Raw genomic sequence first — 22,221 nt, 5'->3', positions numbered from 1 at the left:
TACATAGTTACATAGAAGCACTGACCATGTTACATAGTTACATAGAAGCACTGACCATGTTACATAGTTACATAGAAGCACTGACCATGTTACATAGTTACATAGAAGCAGTGACCATGTTACATAGTTACATAGAAGCACTGACCATGTTACATAGCTACATAGAAGCGCTGACCATGTTACATAGTTACATAGAAGCACTGACCATGTTACATAGTTACATAGAAGCGCTGACCATGTTACATAGTTACATAGAAACACTGACCATGTTACATAGTTACATAGAAGCACTGACCGTGTTACATAGTTACATAGAAACACTGACCATGTTACATAGTTACATAGAAGCGCTGACCATGTTGCATAGTTACATAGAAGCACTGACCGTGTTACATAGTTACATAGAAGCACAGACCATGTTACATAGTTACATAGAAACACTGACCATGTTACATAGTTACATAGAAGCACTGACCATGTTACATAGTTACATAGAAGCGCTGACCATGTTACATAGTTACATAGAAGGGCTGACCATGTTACATAGTTACATAGAAGCACTGACCGTGTTACATAGTTACATAGAAGCACTGACCGTGTTACATAGTTACATAGAAGCACTGACCATGTTACATGGTTACATAGAAGCACTGACCATGTTATATAGTTACATACTGTAGAAGCGCTGACCATGTTACATAGTTACATAGAAGCACTGACCATGTTACATAGTTACATAGAAAAACTGACCATGTTACTTAGTTACATAGAAACACTGACCATGTTACATAGTTACATAGAAACACTGACCATGTTACATAGTTACATAGAAGCACTGACCATGTTACATAGTTACATAGAAACACTGACCATGTTACATAGTTACATAGAAGCACTGACCATGTTACATAGTTACATAGTTACATAGAAGCACTGACCATGTTACATAGCTACATAGAAGCACTGACCATGTTACATAGTTACATAGAAGCACTGACCATGTTACATAGCTACATAGAAGCGCTGACCATGTTACATAGTTACATAGAAACACTGACCATGTTACATAGTTACATAGAAGCGCTGACCATGTTACATAGTTACATAGAAACGCTGACCATGTTACATAGTTACATAGAAGCACTGACCATGTTATATAGTTACATATAAGCACTGACCATGTTACATAGTTACATAGAAACACTGACCATGTTACATAGTTACATAGAAGCACTGACCATGTTACATAGTTACATAGAAACACTGACCATGTTACATAGTTACATAGTTACATAGAAGCACTGACCATGCTACATAGTTACATAGAAACCCTGACCATGTTACATTGATATGTATAAAACTCTGGGCCTATGACATTCATTTTCTCCAATTCCCCATGGAGTAAAACCTGGTATAAACTCAACAACCCCTCTTTAATTAATGTAACCTAATTAACAAGCTGGTGCTGCTGATTTTCCACTTGGCACTGAAGCTTTTAACCGCAGTCGGTGCTTCCATTTCTCCTCTGTCTCTATTAGTGTTGTTTCTCCCTATCTTTCCCATGTCTCGCTGGTATTTCCCACCTTTACCTGTCTGCTTATTTCGGTCCCTTTCTGCTCAGTTCCCTGTTTCTTGCCCTGTCCTGCCGCCCGGTGCTCTGCTTCCCTTCCCCCACAAGCCATGGGAGGTGGGTGTGAGGGACAGAGCCAGAGCAGAGGCGGCAGGAAATTAAAGATGAAATGAAAACAAGCACAAGCGCAAGTGATCTGACCCTCTCATCCCGAACTCGTTCCCAGGACAGGATGCTGACAATGTGCTCTCGGGTTTCTCCCAAATAAAAGAATATTGGCACCAGATATCACCGCTCTCCTTTCAATGTCACCCACATCGGTATCCCATAGTGCTCAATAGGATCACCCTCTTAAAATCCAGACTAACTCTTCTATACATCAATAACCCTTTAGGCTTTAATAGGATCACCCTCTGAATCCGTACAGCGTTATAGATTCACACTGCTGTGGTGCTGAAGAGGTTAAAGTTAATATATGTATATGTATACCTCACTCAGTATTTATCATCATTTTTCATTGGCATTTATTGCAACAATTGTAAGAAGTGGCTTTAGTAACTGGAAGGGGAGCCCTCACGCTGCTCATTTTCTGTCTGTGCGTTACAGTAATTCTATTAGTTATGGGGATTTGGAGACAGACAGATAAACCAAATCTTTCACTAAACCCTGAAACTGGCCAGACTCCTTACACAGGACCGGGGTGTGAGGGTTTTCCCCAGCTCATAAAGCACAAGACCTCGCTGACAGAGCAGGCCTCTGGTGAACATTGCTTATCCACCATGGCAAATCTAAAGCAGAGGCCCAGGGGACTCCCCTCTTCCCTGACGGAAGCAGCTCTCCCCTCAACCTCATGTCTGATTGATGAGCTTTCTAGGGATTTAATGCATAGTCTATTGCAGGCTGATATGACCCAAGAGCGGTGGCCCTTACACCCCTCTCCGTGAACGTGCTTCTGTGCTGACATCTTTTAGCTTGATTAATGGGGAGTTGGCACAGTTTAAATGGTCTGTAGTGGGAGCAACACCCAACCTGTAGCCAGAGTGCACCATGTAGCCCCCCGCACTGTGACTCAATGCAACGTACTTCCATACACCCGAATCTCGGCCACTGAGAAATATATGGTCAATCATACATTACACCTACAGTAACTCATACATTACATGTACACTAACTCATACATTACACCTACAGTAACTCATACATTACATGTACACTAACTCATACATTACACCTACAGTACAGTAACTCATACATTACATGTACACTAACTCATACATTACATGTACACTAACTCATACATTACACCTACACTAACTCATACATTACACCTACAGTAACTCATACATTACACCTACAGTACAGTAACTCATACATTAACACCTACAGTACAGTAACTCATACATTACACCTACAGTACAGTAACTCATACATTACATGTACACTAACTCATACATTACATGTACACTAACTCATACATTACATGTACACTAACTCATACATTACACCTACAGTACAGTAACTCATACATTACATGTACACTAACTCATACATTACACCTACAGTAACTCATACATTACACCTACAGTACAGTAACTCATACATTACACCTACAGTACAGTAACTCATACATTACACCTACAGTACAGTAACTCATACATTACATGTACACTAACTCATACATTACATGTACACTAACTCATACATTACACCTACAGTAACTTATACATTACATGTACACTAACTCATACATTACACCTACAGTACAGTAACTCATACATTACATGTACACTAACTCATACATTACACCTACAGTAACTCATACATTACATGTACACTAACTCATACATTACACCTACAGTAACTCATACATTACATGTACACTAACTCATACATTACACCTACAGTACAGTAACTCATACATTACATGTACACTAACTCATACATTACACCTACAGTACAGTAACTCATACATTACACCTACAGTACAGTAACTCATACATTACACCTACAGTACAGTAACTCATACATTACATGTACACTAACTCATACATTACATGTACACTAACTCATACATTACACCTACAGTAACTCATACATTACATGTACACTAACTCATACATTACATGTACACTAACTCATACATTACACCTACAGTAACTCATACATTACATGTACACTAACTCATACATTACATGTACACTAACTCATACATTACACCTACAGTAACTCATACATTACATGTACACTAACTCATACATTACACCTACAGTACAGTAACTCATACATTACATGTACACTAACTCATACATTACATGTACACTAACTCATACATTACATGTACACTAACTCATACATTACACCTACAGTACAGTAACTCATACATTACATGTACACTAACTCATACATTACACCTACAGTAACTCATACATTACACCTACAGTACAGTAACTCATACATTACACCTACAGTACAGTAACTCATACATTACACCTACAGTACAGTAACTCATACATTACATGTACACTAACTCATACATTACATGTACACTAACTCATACATTACACCTACAGTAACTCATACATTACATGTACACTAACTCATACATTACACCTACAGTACAGTAACTCATACATTACATGTACACTAACTCATACATTACACCTACAGTAACTCATACATTACATGTACACTAACTCATACATTACACCTACAGTAACTCATACATTACATGTACACTAACTCATACATTACACCTACAGTAACTCATACATTACATGTACACTAACTCATACATTACACCTACAGTACAGTAACTCATACATTACACCTACAGTACAGTAACTCATACATTACACCTACAGTACAGTAACTCATACATTACATGTACACTAACTCATACATTACATGTACACTAACTCATACATTACACCTACAGTAACTCATACATTACATGTACACTAACTCATACATTACACCTACAGTACAGTAACTCATACATTACATGTACACTAACTCATACATTACACCTACAGTACAGTAACTCATACATTACACCTACAGTACAGTAACTCATACATTACACGTTCAGTAACTCATACATTACATGTACACTAACTCATACATTACACCTACAGTAACTCATACATTACACCTACAGTAACTCATACATTACACCTACAGTAACTCATACATTACACCTACAGTAATTCATACATTACACCTACAGTAACTCATACATTACACCTACAGTAACTCATACATTACACGTTCAGTAACTCATACATTACATGTACACTAACTCATACATTACACCTACACTAACTCATACATTACACCTACAGTACAGTAACTCATACATTACACCTACAGTACAGTAACTCATACATTACACCTACAGTAACTCATACATTACACCTACAGTAACTCATACATTACATGTACACTAACTCATACATTACATGTACACTAACTCATACATTACACCTACAGTAACTCATACATTACACCTACAGTACAGTAATTCATACATTACACCTACAGTTAATCATACATTACACCTACAGTACAGTAACTCATACATTACACCTACAGTACAGTAACTCATACATTACACCTACAGTAACTCATACATTACACCTACAGTACAGTAACTCATACATTACACCTACAGTAACTCATACATTACACCTACAGTACAGTAACTCATACATTACACCTACAGTACAGTAACTCATACATTACACCTACAGTACAGTAACTCATACATTACACCTACAGTAACTCATACATTACACCTACAGTACAGTAACTCATACATTACACCTACAGTAACTCATACATTACATGTACACTAACTCATACATTACACCTACAGTACAGTAACTCATACATTACACCTACAGTACAGTAACTCATACATTACACCTACAGTAACTCATACATTACACCTACAGTACAGTAACTCATACATTACACCTACAGTAACACATACATTACATGTACACTAACTCATACATTACACCTACAGTACAGTAACTCATACATTACACCTACAGTACAGTAACTCATACATTACATGTACACTAACTCATACATTACATGTACACTAACTCATACATTACACCTACAGTACAGTAACTCATACATTACATGTACACTAACTCATACATTACACCTACAGTAACTCATACATTACATGTACACTAACTCATACATTACACCTACAGTAACTCATACATTACATGTACACTAACTCATACATTACACCTACAGTAACTCATACATTACATGTACACTAACTCATACATTACACCTACAGTAACTCATACATTACATGTACACTAACTCATACATTACACCTACAGTAACTCATACATTACATGTACACTAACTCATACATTACACCTACAGTACACTAACTCATACATTACACCTACAGTACAGTAACTCATACATTACACCTACAGTACAGTAACTCATACATTACATGTACACTAACTCATACATTACATGTACACTAACTCATACATTACATGTACACTAACTCATACATTACACCTACAGTAACTCATACATTACATGTACACTAACTCATACATTACACCTACAGTACAGTAACTCATACATTACACCTACAGTACAGTAACTCATACATTACACATACAGTAACTCATACATTACACCTACAGTAACTCATACATTACACATACAGTAACTCATACATTACACCTACAGTAACTCATACATTACACCTACAGTAACTCATACATTACACCTACAGTAACTCATACATTACACCTACAGTAACTCATACATTACACCTACAGTAACGCATACATTACACCTACAGTAACTCATACATTACACCTACAGTAACTCATACATTACACCTACAGTAACTCATACATTACACGTTCAGTAACTTATACATTACACCTACAGTACAGTAACTCATACATTACACGTTCAGTAACTCATACATTACACGTTCAGTAACTCATACATTACACCTACAGTAACTTATACATTACACCTACAGTAACTCATACATTACACGTTCAGTAACTTATACATTACACCTACAGTACAGTAACTCATACATTACACGTTCAGTAACTCATACATTACACGTTCAGTAACTCATACATTACACCTACAGTAACTCATACATTACACCTACAGTAACTCATACATTACACCTACAGTAACTCATACATTACACGTTCAGTAACTCATACATTACACCTACAGTACAGTAACTCATACATTACACGTTCAGTAACTCATACATTACACCTACAGTACAGTAACTCATACATTACACCTACAGTAACTCATACATTACACATACACTAACTCATACATTACACCTACAGTACAGTAACTCATACATTACACCTACAGTACAGTAACTCATACATTACATGTACACTAACTCATACATTACATGTACACTAACTCATACATTACACCTACAGTAACTCATACATTACACCTACAGTACACTAACTCATACATTACATGTACACTAACTCATACATTACACCTACAGTAACTCATACATTACATGTACACTAACTCATACATTACACCTACAGTAACTCATACATTACATGTACACTAACTCATACATTACACCTACAGTAACTCATACATTACATGTACACTAACTCATACATTACACCTACAGTAACTCATACATTACATGTACACTAACTCATAAATTACACCTACAGTACAGTAACTCATACATTACACCTACAGTACAGTAACTCATACATTACATGTACACTAACTCATACATTACACCTACAGTATCTCATACATTACATGTACACTAACTCATACATTACACCTACAGTACAGTAACTCATACATTACATGTACACTAACTCATACATTACATGTACACTAACTCATACATTACACCTACAGTAACTCATACATTACATGTACACTAACTCATACATTACACCTACAGTACAGTAATTCATACATTACACGTACAGTAACGCATACATTACACCTACAGTAACTCATACATTACACCTACAGTAACTCATACATTACACGTTCAGTAACTCATACATTACACCTACAGTAACTCATACATTACACCTACAGTAACTCATACATTACACGTTCAGTAACTCATACATTACACCTACAGTACAGTAACTCATAAATTACACGTTCAGTAACTCATACATTACACGTTCAGTAACTCATACATTACACCTACAGTAACTCATACATTACACCTACAGTAACTCATACATTACACCTACAGTAACTCATACATTACACCTACAGTACAGTAACTCATACATTACACGTTCAGTAACTCATACATTACACCTACAGTAACGCATACATTACACCTACTGTACAGTATCTCATACATTACACCTACAGTACAGTAACTCATACATTACACGTTCAGTAACTCATATATTACACCTACAGTAACTAATAGATTACACCTACAGAAACTCATACATTACACCGACAGTAACTCATACATTACACCTACAGAAACTCATACATTACACCTACAGTAACTGATACATTACACCTACAGAAACTCATACATTACACCGACAGTAACTCATACATTACACAGACAGTAACTCATACATTACACCTACAGAAACTCATACATTACACCGACAGTAACTCATACATTACACCGACAGTAACTCGTACATTACACCGATATCGACTCTTATATTACACCAATATTAACTTCTACATTACACCGATAGTAACTCATACAGTGATTAGACTGTGCAGAAGTACAGAATGTAAATACATATTGTAACCAATGACATGCTCACTTTATTTGCCTCAGAACGTAGTCATCTTTGGTTGGATGATAAGAGGATGTCACAGCATATCTCCCAATGAACATACACTCTCTAGAACACATAATAGAGCGAAGATTCCCCTCGTCATGGCGGCTCTGCGCTCTATTCTTTTGAATGCATCTTTACAGCCTGTAGTATCAGTCAAAGACTTACATAACCGATACTACTCGTCCCGATACTCACCAGATGTCCACTTAAGGAGAAGGAGTGGCACAGTGAGTAAAGACGCTGTGGGGCCGATTCACAAAGCAGTGATAAGTGGTTTTAAGTGAGATAAATGCCTTTATAGCCTGATACTGCCTGCTGCGCGATTCACAGCGCAGTGATAACAGTGCAGTATCCGCTATAATGGCTTTTTATCACCCATAAACAGTCAGCGAAAAAAAAGCCGCCCGATATGCCCAAAAAATGGCAAACCCGCCGTTTTTAGCCAGTAGCAGCTATTCACAAAGCAGTGATAGCTGTATCGTACTATAAAAGCTCGCCATTTCTTTTCCCCATTTTTTTTATGCACAGCATTAATACAAGAGGCTGACGGGGGTCTCCGGGTAGTCCCCGCGGGTGTCAGTTGCCCTCGGGTTGTCCCCGTGGGTGTCTGCAGGGCCCTTGAGTGGTCCCCGCTGGTGTCTGGGGGCCCTTGGTGGTCCCTGTGGTGTCTTGGGGCCCTTGGGTGGTCCCCGCGGGTGTCCGGGGTCCCCGCTGGCCTGCGGTACCAATCCTGTGCCTAAAAAAAAATATATGCATACATTCAAATAAATACATTCCCCCCCTCCCCCCCAATACATACAGTACAGTACAGTAATGGGCAAAATTATTAATATCCATATATGGATAATAGATAATTTGCCCATTATAAAATAAAACATTAGCCAGCCAGCATATATAAAGTAAATAAACCTTTCTACTTACCCCTGCCATTATGAATGGCATCTTCATCACCATACTCCAGGTCCATGTCCTCCGATGCCAGCAAGAATACATGAAAAAATACAATATAATGGCCACTAACCCCTTAATCACCTTAGCGGTTAAAAACCGCTATGGTAATTAAGGGGTTAACCCACCCTCCCAGCTACCCACCAGGGAGGCCAAACCACCCACGCCAGGCACACTATACCCACCCTCTACCCATTGATTGGCATAATGGTATATCAGACCCATATAATATGGGCATGATAAGACACTAGCATTGCATAGTCGCACGCAAATGCACTGATTTTATCACTGCTTTGTGAATCGGCCCCTGAGTGTGAATCAGGGGAGCCTGGTTCAGTTCCCGGTGTCGGCTCCTTGTGACCTTGGGCAAGTCACTTTATCTCCCTGTGCCTCAGGCACCAGAAACATAGAGTGTAAGCTCCACGGGGCAGGGACCGTGTCTGTAACATTCCCATGTGCTGTGTACCGCGCGCTGTGCTGTCATTGTGATGCGTTTTGTGTCCCATTGGAAGAAAAGCGCCATATGAAATAAAGCTGTTATTATTATCACATTGTTCGTACTCGCCTCCTCCGTGCCTCTAACCCCCATCCCCTCTCCCAGGTATGGTTCCAGAACCGAAGAGCCAAGTGGAGGAAGAGGGAGAGGTTCGGGCAGATGCAGCAGGTCCGCACCCACTTCTCCTCCGCCTACGAGCTGCCGCTCTTAACCCGGGCAGAGAACTACGCCCAGGTGAGTCCAGGGGTCCTCCATCCCCACCCCACCCCATCCCACCCTACCCTCGCACACCTGCACACAAAGCAGAAACACAAAGAAACTGAGCAGTGAAGCACGACATGCAATATTTCCCAGCGATACAGAGCACCACTTGTTGTTTTTTTATATAAATATCTAGAAACCTAAACTTCCATAAAAAAAGAAAAAGAAAATAACAACATTATATTATCATTTATTTCCAATGTGCCAACATACTCTGTAGCGCAGTACAAGAGGGTTGGCGGGAGAAAAACAATAAGATAGCAAACATTAACACGCATTGTAACATTACAAGCTATAATGAAGGATAAGTGGGAAGATAGTGGGTAGGGGGGGTGAGAAGGGGAGTGGGCTTCGGATTGTAACAGAGCAGCTGTAGCGGCAGCAAACGTCTGTCACGGACTCAGGACGCCAACATCTCCGAGAGAGTGAAGGGCAGGGGGCTCACCTCCAGTCCTCAAGCCCCCCCCCCCCCCCCAACAGGTCAGGTTATCAGGATATCTCAGCTTCAGCACAGGTGGCTCAGTCAAAGACTGAGCCTCTTGATTGAGCCACCTGTGCTGACGCAGGGACTCAGTGAGCCACCTGTGCTGAAGCAGGGACTCATTGAGCCACCTGTGCTGAAGCTCGGATAGCCTGAAAACCTGACCTGTTGGGAGGCGCTTGAAGACGGGAGTTGAGCCCCCCTGTGGTATCAGCTGCACGGCATTCAGACACCTAATCTAATCGAAACGCTCCCGCTTCTGTATCTCTAAGGCCTCGGACATGGTCAAGAAGACCGTGCTGAGGCGCGCTGAGCCGCGCTGAGGGGAAACATTATCCCTATCTCTGCGGCTTTAGACGGCGCTTCCGCAGGCGTGCGGAATTTCAGCCGACACACCAATTTTAGATTTCCCGCTGAGGGAAGCGCAGGGCCGGTCACGTGACTGCCAGAAGCCAATGGCAGTCCGTGACATCGGCGCCGCGACGTGGCGCGCTAGCCCCGCCCGGCTCCCACCCGGCACACAAGCGCGCTCGCTGACGCTCATGCAGGGACAAGAAAAATCTCCTGCTTGAGCAGGAGAGCGTGAGCGTCAGCGCTGCCCAGCGCCGCTCCCTGCACCATGTCCCAGGCCTGCCCTGTTTTGCAGCTGAAAACCTTCGAATGCTCAACGCTCTTTGCAAATCCCCCCCGAATCTTTCCAGGGGGTGCATGGAAAACATGGGTGACAGAAAGTGTAGAGGAGAGAAGGGTAGGAGGGATGGGGGCGGGGTGGGGGCGGGGGGGAGGGGGTGATATCCTCTGACACTTTTCATGTCCTGGTCATTTTGCATTTCATCACCAAGAAGAACAAGGAAAGAAGAGGAGGAGGGAGTGAGAGGCGCAAGGTAAAAGGTCAGATGTTTGAAGAGCAGGGAGACTGCAGGAATGTCAGACTGTCACTCTGCTCTCCACATCTGGAGCCTTCTCTGCTGCATTCCTGCATCTCACACTCCCCTTCACCTATTCCTAGGGGATCCCAGGGTCCTCTGCCTGTAATATGAACCAGCGGCCCAAGCTGCCACAGCCACACTGGAGGGCCAGCACAGCCATGCATTGAAGGGGTTAATCCACCCGGGTCCTGCACAGCACCACTATTTGTGTTTAGACGTGCAACACAACATCACTCGTTTTATGAATCATTTAGCGCCAGAGAGGCCATGGGCACGGAACTGCTGGCTCCTTTGGCGCTGAAGGTGTTAATGAAGGGTGAATCATGTGACATGGCGCCTTGCAGTAGGGCTGTGGGATACAGGCCGCTCTGACACTGCAGGGGTTAATGTGTGTAGCCGAGTGAGCTAAACACATTCATACGTCACTGGCACTGAAGGAGTTAAGGAGCTGCTGAAAGGATCTTTGCAGTGTTAAGTACTTGGCTTTGAAGCTGTTCAGGAGCAGCCTTCTCCCCCAGATGTGGGAGCGCTGTGTCCCAGGCAGCCTCCTCCCCCAGATGTGGGAGCGCTGGGTCCCAGGCAGCCTTCTCCCCCAGATGTGGGAGCGCTGTGTCCCGATGCAGCCTCCTCCCCCAGATGTGGGAGCACTGGGTCCCGATGCAGCCTCCTCCCCCAGATGTGTGAGCACTGGGTCCCGATGCAGCCTCCTCCCCCAGATGTGTGAGCACTGGGTCCCAGGGCAGCCTCCTCCCCGAGATGTGGGAGCGCTGTGTCCCAGGGCAGCCTCCTCCCCGAGATGTGGGAGCGCTGTGTCCCAGGCAGCGTTCTCCCCCAGATGTGGGAGCACTGGGTCCCGATGCAGCCTCCTCCCCCAGATGTGTGAGCACTCGGTCCCGATGCAGCCTCTTCCCCCAGATGTGTGAGCACTGTGTCCCAGGCAGCCTCCTCCCCCAGATGTGGGAGTGCTGGGTCCTGTGGAAGCCTCCTCCCCCAGATGTGGGAGCACTGTGTCCCAGGCAGCCTCCTCCCCCAGATGTGGGAGTGCTGGGTCCTGTGGAAGCCTCCTCCCCCATATGTGGGAGCACTAGGTCCCAGGCAGCCTCCTCCCCCAGATGTGGGAGCGCTGTGTCCCAGGCAGCCTCCTCCCCCAGATGTGGGAGCGCTGTGTCCCAGGCAGCCTCCTCCCCCAGATGTGGGAGTGCTGGGTTCCGGGGCAGCCTCCCCCCAGATGCGGGAGCGCTGGGTCCTGTGGCAATCTTCTCCCCCCTCCCCCAGATGTGGGAGTATTGGGTCCCGGGGCAGCCTCCCCCCCCAAATGTGGGAGTACTGGGTCCTGAGGCAACCTCCTCCTCCAGATGTGGGAGCACTAGGTCCCAGGCAGCCCCCCCCGCCCCCCCAGGTGTGGGAGCACTAGGTCCCGGGGCAGCCTCCTCCTCCAGATGTGGGAGCACTGGGTCTCGGGGCAGCCTCCTCCTCCAGATGTGGAAGCACTAGGTCCCGGGGCAGCCTCCTCCTCCAGATGTGGGAGCACTGGGTCCCGGGGCAGTATCTTCCTCCAGATGTGGGAGCACTGGGTCTCGGGGCAGCCTCATCCAGTTGTGGGAGCACTGGGTCTCGGGGCAGCCTCCTCCCCCAGATGTGGGAGCACTGGGTCTCGGGGCAGCCTCCTCCCCCAGATGTGGGAGCACTGGGTCTCGGGGCAGCCTCCTCCCCCAGATGTCAAGACACGTACATTTCTCAGTATCAGATCGTTTTTATGTGTTAATAAGATGTGCCAGCCAAGGACACGGCGCAGGTACAGGTAGCAAGAGGCCGTGCCAGCCAAGGACACGGCGCAGGTACAGGTAGCAAGAGGCCGTGCCAGCCAAGGACACGGCGCAGGTACAGGTAGCAAGAGGCCGTGCCAGCCAAGGACACGGTACAGGTAGCAAGAGGCCGTGCCAGCCAAGGACACGGCGCAGGTACAGGTAGCAAGAGGCCGTGCCAGCCAAGGACACAGCGCAGGTACAGGTAGCAAGAGGCCGTGCCAGCCAAGGACACGGCGCAGGTACAGGTAGCAAGAGGTCGTGCCAGCCAAGGACACGGCGCAGGTACAGGTAGCAAGAGGCCGTGCCAGCCAAGGACACGGCGCAGGTACAGGTAGCAAGAGGCCGTGCCAGCCAAGGACACGGCGCAGGTACAGGTAGCAAGAGGCCGTGCCAGCCAAGGACACGGCGCAGGTACAGGTAGCAAGAGGCCGTGCCAGCCAAGGACACGGCGCAGGTACAGGTAGCAAGAGGCCGTGCCAGCCAAGGACACGGCGCAGGTACAGGTAGCAAGAGGCCGTGCCAGCCAAGGACACGGCGCAGGTACAGGTAGCAAGAGGCCGTGCCAGCCAAGGACACAGCGCAGGTACAGGTAGCAAGAGGCCGTGCCAGCCAAGGACACGGCGCAGGTACAGGTAGCAAGAGGTCGTGCCAGCCAAGGACACGGCGCAGGTACAGGTAGCAAGAGGCCGTGCCAGCCAAGGACACGGCGCAGGTACAGGTAGCAAGAGGCCGTGCCAGCCAAGGACACGGCGCAGGTACAGGTAGCAAGAGGCCGTGCCAGCCAAGGACACGGCGCAGGTACAGGTAGCAAGAGGCCGTGCCAGCCAAGGACACAGCGCAGGTACAGGTAGCAAGAGGCCGTGCCAGCCAAGGACACGGCGCAGGTACAGGTAGCAAGAGGCCGTGCCAGCCAAGGACACGGCGCAGGTACAGGTAGCAAGAGGCCGTGCCAGCCAAGGACACGGCGCAGGTACAGGTAGCAAGAGGCCGTGCCAGCCAAGGACACGGTACAGGTAGCAAGAGGCCGTGCCAGCCAAGGACACGGCGCAGGTACAGGTAGCAAGAGGCCGTGCCAGCCAAGGACACAGCGCAGGTACAGGTAGCAAGAGGCCGTGCCAGCCAAGGACACGGCGCAGGTACAGGTAGCAAGAGGTCGTGCCAGCCAAGGACACGGCGCAGGTACAGGTAGCAAGAGGCCGTGCCAGCCAAGGACACGGCGCAGGTACAGGTAGCAAGAGGCCGTGCCAGCAAAGGACACGGCGCAGGTACAGGTAGCAAGAGGCCGTGCCAGCCAAGGACACGGCGCAGGTACAGGTAGCAAGAGGCCGTGCCAGCCAAGGACACGGCGCAGGTACAGGTAGCAAGAGGCCGTGCCAGCCAAGGACACGGCGCAGGTACAGGTAGCAAGAGGCCGTGCCAGCCAAGGACACGGCGCAGGTACAGGTAGCAAGAGGCCGTGCCAGCCAAGGACACAGCGCAGGTACAGGTAGCAAGAGGCCGTGCCAGCCAAGGACACGGCGCAGGTACAGGTAGCAAGAGGTCGTGCCAGCCAAGGACACGGCGCAGGTACAGGTAGCAAGAGGCCGTGCCAGCCAAGGACACGGCGCAGGTACAGGTAGCAAGAGGCCGTGCCAGCCAAGGACACGGCGCAGGTACAGGTAGCAAGAGGCCGTGCCAGCCAAGGACACGGCGCAGGTACAGGTAGCAAGAGGCCGTGCCAGCCAAGGACACAGCGCAGGTACAGGTAGCAAGAGGCCGTGCCAGCCAAGGACACGGCGCAGGTACAGGTAGCAAGAGGCCGTGCCAGCCAAGGACACGGCGCAGGTACAGGTAGCAAGAGGCCGTGCCAGCCAAGGACACGGCGCAGGTACAGGTAGCAAGAGGCCATGCCAGCCAAGGACACGGCGCAGGTACAGGTAGCAAGAGGCCGTGCCAGCCAAGGACACAGCGCAGGTACAGGTAGCAAGAGGCCGTGCCAGCCAAGGACACGGCGCAGGTACAGGTAGCAAGAGGCCGTGCCAGCCAAGGACACAGCGCAGGTACAGGTAGCAAGAGGCCGTGCCAGCCAAGGACACGGCGCAGGTACAGGTAGCAAGAGGTCGTGCCAGCCAAGGACACGGCGCAGGTACAGGTAGCAAGAGGCCGTGCCAGCCAAGGACACGGCGCAGGTACAGGTAGCAAGAGGCCGTGCCAGCCAAGGACACGGCGCAGGTACAGGTAGCAAGAGGCCGTGCCAGCCAAGGACACGGCGCAGGTACAGGTAGCAAGAGGCCGTGCCAGCCAAGGACACGGCGCAGGTACAGGTAGCAAGAGGCCGTGCCAGCCAAGGACACAGCGCAGGTACAGGTAGCAAGAGGCCGTGCCAGCCAAGGACACGGCGCAGGTACAGGTAGCAAGAGGCCGTGCCAGCCAAGGACACGGCGCAGGTACAGGTAGCAAGAGGCCGTGCCAGCCAAGGACACAGCGCAGGTACAGGTAGCAAGAGGCCATGCCAGCCAAGGACACGGCGCAGGTACAGGTAGCAAGAGGCCGTGCCAGCCAAGGACACAGCGCAGGTACAGGTAGCAAGAGGCCGTGCCAGCCAAGGACACGGCGCAGGTACAGGTAGCAAGAGGCCGTGCCAGCCAAGGACACGGCGCAGGTACAGGTAGCAAGAGGCCGTGCCAGCCAAGGACACGGCGCACGTACAGGTAGCAAGAGGCCGTGCCAGCCAAGGACACGGCGCAGGTACAGGTAGCAAGAGGCCGTGCCAGCCAAGGACACGGCGCAGGTACAGGTAGCAAGAGGCCGTGCCAGCCAAGGACACGGCGCAGGTACAGGTAGCAAGAGGCCGTGCCAGCCAAGGACACAGCGCAGGTACAGGTAGCAAGAGGCCGTGCCAGCCAAGGAGACGGCGCAGGTACAGGTAGCAAGAGGCCGTGCCAGCCAAGGACACGGCGCAGGTACAGGTAGCAAGAGGCCGTGCCAGCCAAGGACACGGCGCAGGTACAGGTAGCAAGAGGCCGTGCCAGCCAAGGACACAGCGCAGGTACAGGTAGCAAGAGGCCGTGCCAGCCAAGGACACGGCGCAGGTACAGGTAGCAAGAGGCCGTGCCAGCCAAGGACACGGCGCAGGTACAGGTAGCAAGAGGCCGTGCCAGCCAAGGACACGGCGCAGGTACAGGTAGCAAGAGGCCGTGCCAGCCAAGGACACGGCGCAGGTACAGGTAGCAAGAGGCCGTGCCAGCCAAGGACACAGCGCAGGTACAGGTAGCAAGAGGCCGTGCCAGCCAAGGAGACGGCGCAGGTACAGGTAGCAAGAGGCCGTGCCAGCCAAGGACACGGCGCAGGTACAGGTAGCAAGAGGCCGTGCCAGCCAAGAAATTATATATCAATGCCCCACAACGCGCACAAACTTTTTAAACCCCACAGTCACACGAGGTCAATATTTTGTACCCCCGATACTTCCTAGGTTGACCAATACACATTGGTCTTGTAGGATTGATATGCGTGGAACGTATAAATGTGTGTAATGTAGAAATATGGTATGGAGGGGGGGGGGGGGAGAGTCTGAGTGTGTATGGTAGAGAATTCCAGTGTTGCCTCGGACGTGGAAGAGAGAGAGGAAGTAACAAGGGAGAGACGTGGGTTTAAGGGCAGAGCGTAGGCTGCGGATGGGGGAGTACTTGGAAATTCGGTCAGAGATGTAGAGAGCCGTAGGTGTAGGTGTAGGTGTAGGTTCAGCTGTGTAGGCGAGAACAAGCGTCTTGAATTTGCCTCCATTGGGTATTGTGCAACCAGTGTACTGACTTGTATTAAGGTACCACAGGAGAACTCTTTCTGAGCCCACCACGGTGACTAGCGCCTGCAGTAAAGATGGACGATACCGCGATCCGTAGTCACAAATTCGAATACACACATACACACACGCCGTCAACACGTTTATACAGAGACATGAGTACACAGTCCAGACCACGGGCGGCCAACTCCAGTCCTCAAGGGCCACCAACAGGTCAGGTTTTCAGGATATCCCTACTTCAGCAAGCAACAGAGAAGCCCAATGCTACATCCAATATAACAAAAATACACGGTAAAATACTTATATATTCTCTTGAAAAAGGGTCATTTAGTTGTAAGCCTGCGAGCCACGACAAGGCAGACCCAGTTCACAGGTCCTAACACTACAAGATAAATACTAATATACGTCTATTAGGATTAAAAGTCTCATTTACCTCTATGAGGAGGGAGAAAGACCAACATTGGATCTATATCCAGTAGAATGAGACCTGCTGACTTGGGAAGGTAATAGAGGTAAATGAGAATTTTAATCCTAATAGAGGATTTAGTAAACAATAATAAATAATAAACGACGAATAACTCCTTATTAGGAATCTGTGAATAAGAGAAATAAAGTCATTCTGTGGGATGAAGGCTGTGCTATAATATGAACCTAAAGTATTATGAAAGGTGTTTGGAAGGAGAGTGCTTCAGTGCTGTTGGGTTCTGGTACTTAAACCCCTGCTTCTTCCTCCTGCAGATTCAGAACCCTTCTTGGATCGGAAATAACGGCGGAGGTTCTCCAGTGCCGGCCTGTGTGGTCCCCTGTGACACCGTGTCCTCCTGCATGTCCCCGCACACTCACCCGCACTCCGGCGGGGGCGTCTCGGAGTTCCTCAGCGTCCCCGGTCCCGGAGCTCACGTGGGGCAGACGCACATGGGTAGCCTATTCGGCAGCGCGGCCATGGGCCCCGGGATAAACGGGTACGACTTGAACGCTGAGCCGGACCGCAAGAGTTCCAGCATTGCTGCACTCAGGATGAAGGCCAAGGAGCACAGTGCTGCCATGTCCTGGGCAACATGACAGGGCTGTCCCCGGCCAGCGTCACGACACGGACAGTAAACCAGCCTCATGGCGCAGAGAAGACCCACGATGCATCATGGGGACGCCCGCTACATAGTTTCCCAAAGACTAGAAGCCACACTTGCCAACATGAAAAGAAACCACATCTGAAAGAGCAGTGGGACTGGTGCACAAGTGGTTTGCAGAGGGGGGAGGGATAGGTACAGTACACTGACAGCCCAGCGAAAGATTTGTATAATAATCAGGGAGAATTGACCCTACGGTATATTGTGTTGGAGAGGCGAGCAATGATTCAGGGGTTCTGGTAATGCAATCTGTCATTATCCTCCCAGTTAATATCCCCCAAACTCACTCACTTGCGCTGTTGCTGCCCTCTGACGGTGTCTCTTTAATCCCATTGCTGACAGAGGGGTCTGAATGCATAGAGACATTGTCTGTGCCTTGTGACAGTGTCTCTGCAGTGTGACTGTGTCTCTGCAGTGTGACTGTGTCTCTGCAGTGTGACTGTGTCTCTGCAGTGTGACAGTGTCTGTGCAGTGTGACTGTCTCTGCAGTGTGACTGTGTCTCTGCAGTGTGACTGTGTCTGTGCAGTGTGACTGTGTCTCTGCAGTGTGACTGTCTCTGCAATGTGACTGTCTCTGCAGTGTGACTGTGTCTCTGCAGTGTGACTGTGTCTCTGCAGTGTGACTGTGTCTCTACAGTGTGACTGTGTCTCTGCAGTGTGACTGTCTCTGCAGTGTGACTGTGTATCTGCAGTGTGACTGTGTATCTGCAGTGTGACTGTGTCTCTGCAGTGTGACTGTGCCTCTGCAGTGTGACTGTGTCTCTGCAGTGTGAGACACAGTGTGCCTGTGTCTCTGCAGTGTGCCTGTATCCCTGCATTGTCACTGTGTCTCTGCATTGTGACAGTGTCTCTGCAGTGTGACTGTATCTGCAGTGTCACAGCGTATTGTGACAGTGTCTCTGCAGTGTGACAGTGTCTCTGCATGGGGACAGTGTCTCTGCAGTGAGACTGTGTCTCTGCAGTGTGACTGTATCTGCAGTGTCACAGCGTCTCTGTATTGTGACAGTGTCTCTGCAGTGTGACAGTGTCTCTGCATGGGGACTGTGTATCTGCAGTGTCACAGTGTCTCTGCATTGTCAGTCTCTGCAGTGTCACAGTGTCACAGTGTCTCTGAATTGTCACAGTTTATGCATTGTCACAGTGTCTCTGCAGTGTGACAGTCTGCAGTGTGACAGTGTCTCTGCAGTGTGACAGTGTCTCTGCAGTGTGACAGTGTCTCTATACTGCTCTGCAAGCCTTTCTGGCAATAAAACGAGTAATGGTTCATGCAAGAGAACACCGAGGAGGCTGGGCAATGCCTGAATCATCAGCCACAGTTTGCATTTTTGTTGAATCCAAGGGTTATATAATTTCCAAAAGGACCCAATAGAAAGGCCTCAGGCTGGCAGTGTGCCGCCATGCTGGGGAGCAGCGCCAATTCACGCAGACTTTGGAGATGTTATTTGCTATTTTACTCCTGTTTTTGTTTATAACATTTGGAAATTGCTTTGCATTTTTTAATTTTATTATTATTTTGTTGTTCGTGTTGATTTTTCTCCTTTTGCATTTTCCAGAAGGGTACAGGGGTGGGGGTGTGGTGTGTGGGGGGTGGGGGGGGGGGGGGTGGGTGTGGGGGATGTGAGGTTTGGAGAGTAATCAAACCTCTTTGCTGCCAGAGGATACTGCAACACATAGTAAGGCCATGTATTATACTGAATCAACACCAACGTTCAGAGCCCAAATACGCTCGTTTATCCAGAAATAACCAACTTGCAAGTGGGAACCTCACAAAAGGGGCGAGTAGGTAGGTAGCACTGTTGCAGCAACCCAAGTGAAAAGAGAAGCACAGGCGACATTTTATCCCCATCACTTCAGCAGTTAGGGCATCACTTCCCAAACTATCCAGCGGATTGAGCCGGCTGTATCTGGGAGGCTACCCCATTTTACTGGATTAAGTGTTCCCATCAGCTCCTGCATTAAGGGTTCTCTTGTGTTTCAAGCCCTTGGAAAGCCTCCAAAGAAACCATTTCTGGTCTCCGTGTTTCAGCGCAGAAGAGCGCGCTGGGCTTGTAAGTTTCCGTTCTGTGCAGTGGAAGTGACTCGGGCTGTCTTCGAGGCCAACTGAGGTTTGCTAGAAATTCCTATTTACACTTAGAAAACGGAGCACGGCAGAAATAGCTGGTAACACCGAGACCCAGGATTTATGAAGGTGGCTTTCTGCACAGAAAGCTTTTAGTTTCTCCAGCCAAGAACAGAGATTTAATGGTTTTATGTTTGGAAATAGCAAGGAAACACTGGTTACTAAAGTGAGTCAACAGGCCTCGTCCTTAAAGCAGCACTTCATATTTGGAGGCAAGATGAACACCCAGCACTGTATACAGATGCAGAGTATCTCAGTGTATCCAGCCCAGCCAAGTCTTATACCTACGAGAACATGTAACTTAAAAGCGCTCGGCCTGTTCCAAAACAAATGCCGTTCTTAGCAGCAAATGACATTGGAGACCTTGTCTGCTGTAATCATTCTTTGCATTAAATCAGGGGTCCTCGACTTGAGCCCCTCCAACAGATCAGGTTTTCAGGATATCCCAGCTTCAGCGCAGGTGGTTCAATCAGAGGCTCAGTTGAAGACTGTGCTGAAGCAGGGACTGATTGCACCATCTGTACTGAAGCAGAGATATCCTGAAAAGCTGACCTCCAGTGGGGGGGGGGGGAGGGGGCTTGTGGAGTTGGGCACCCCTGCATTAAAGACAATGCTGCACACACCGCTGGGCTGAAGCTTACATCTGTCCCAAAACCAATATGGCAGACTTTGCCAAGGTGTATCAGTCTGTCCTGCAGTATCCCCCTATATTTATGATCATTTAAAGAGCTAGACAAACAAATGTTAGATCACAGGATGGAGAACACAACTCTTAAAGGTACAGTCTTCTATATTATCATCATCTGGTAAGAGCTCGCTTGAACTGGACCACAGAACTCTCTTGTGAAGACCCAGCAGAATCCTACCCACACGACATTAATTTGGCCTCTCCGCCAATGTAGGAACCAGCAGGGTTTGCTTTGTTGGAGCGTTAGATGGCGTTATTGTGAGAACTAAGTGCCTTGAGATAGTAATTATTGGGGGTTCAAATACATTTTTATTGTCTCCACTTTATATAGTTGGGAGTGTAAAGTCAGACTCTGACACACACACACACACACACACACACACACACACACACACACACACACACACACACACACACACACACACACACACACACACACACACACACACACACACACACACACACACACACACACTTCATGAATTGAAGTTTGTTCACATACAGAAAGGTTCTCTACTGCCAATAAGAGTATACGCTCTTCAGCTCAGGCTACCTGACTTCCATATTAGAAAGAGCCGTGGTGTTACAAGGCACCAAACAGAGAGTTTGCATCCACCTATTGGAACGTACAAAGATATCATATAGTGCTTAATACAAGTTCTTCTATCCAGTGCCAGGACTGGAAGATTTGATACACGTAAAAAACAGAACATATAATGTATTAAGTCCTATTAATCTCTTTGCTGTCAGGAAGCCTGCAATGCATTGCTCCTATGGTAGAAAGGGGTGTAAAGGAAGTAGAGCTAGCAACCCAGAATCTTCTAGTACGCAGAGAATGCATTGTGAAACCCAGGCTGCAACCCAGGTCGGAATGCTCTGCAGTCTGCACATTACACACAGACTCGATACACACAGCCCCTGGATTCCGTGTCTCGAGACCCTAATGTGGCAGTGAAGAAGTTACCGTTTGCCAAGTTTTCCCCCCCAACCGTGCGCCCGTGCTCAGGATCCCTTGTATAGCAACTGCAGAAAGGTATCTTTAACCATACTACTGATTCTAATGAGCAGTTCTTTATTGTGGAGCGAAATACCCTTTGTGGAGCGAGAGGAGGAGGGGGGTGGGGATGAGTGAGAGAGGACAACCTCAGAGTAATACTGTTCC

General features: G+C 47.6%; 1 protein-coding gene across 1 annotated transcript in view; it reads left to right on the top strand.

Moving 5' to 3' along the window:
- The window catches only part of ALX4 (ALX homeobox 4), a 72,814-nt gene extending 53,004 nt beyond the window's left edge, over positions 1-19,810 (top strand). The window contains exons 3-4 of the mRNA XM_075567248.1: positions 9,974-10,102; positions 17,864-19,810. Of these exons, the coding sequence (XP_075423363.1) occupies positions 9,974-10,102; positions 17,864-18,187 (453 nt within the window). The 3' untranslated portion in view covers positions 18,188-19,810. The remainder of the gene's footprint in view (positions 1-9,973; positions 10,103-17,863) is intronic.
- Positions 19,811-22,221: the final 2,411 nt, after the last annotated feature.

Source organism: Ascaphus truei, chromosome 12 (genome assembly GCF_040206685.1).
Source record: "Ascaphus truei isolate aAscTru1 chromosome 12, aAscTru1.hap1, whole genome shotgun sequence".
Taxonomy (NCBI): Eukaryota; Metazoa; Chordata; class Amphibia; order Anura; family Ascaphidae; genus Ascaphus; species Ascaphus truei.
Note: the sequence above shows the minus strand (reverse complement) of the source record. Positions and strands in the feature narration are given on the sequence as shown.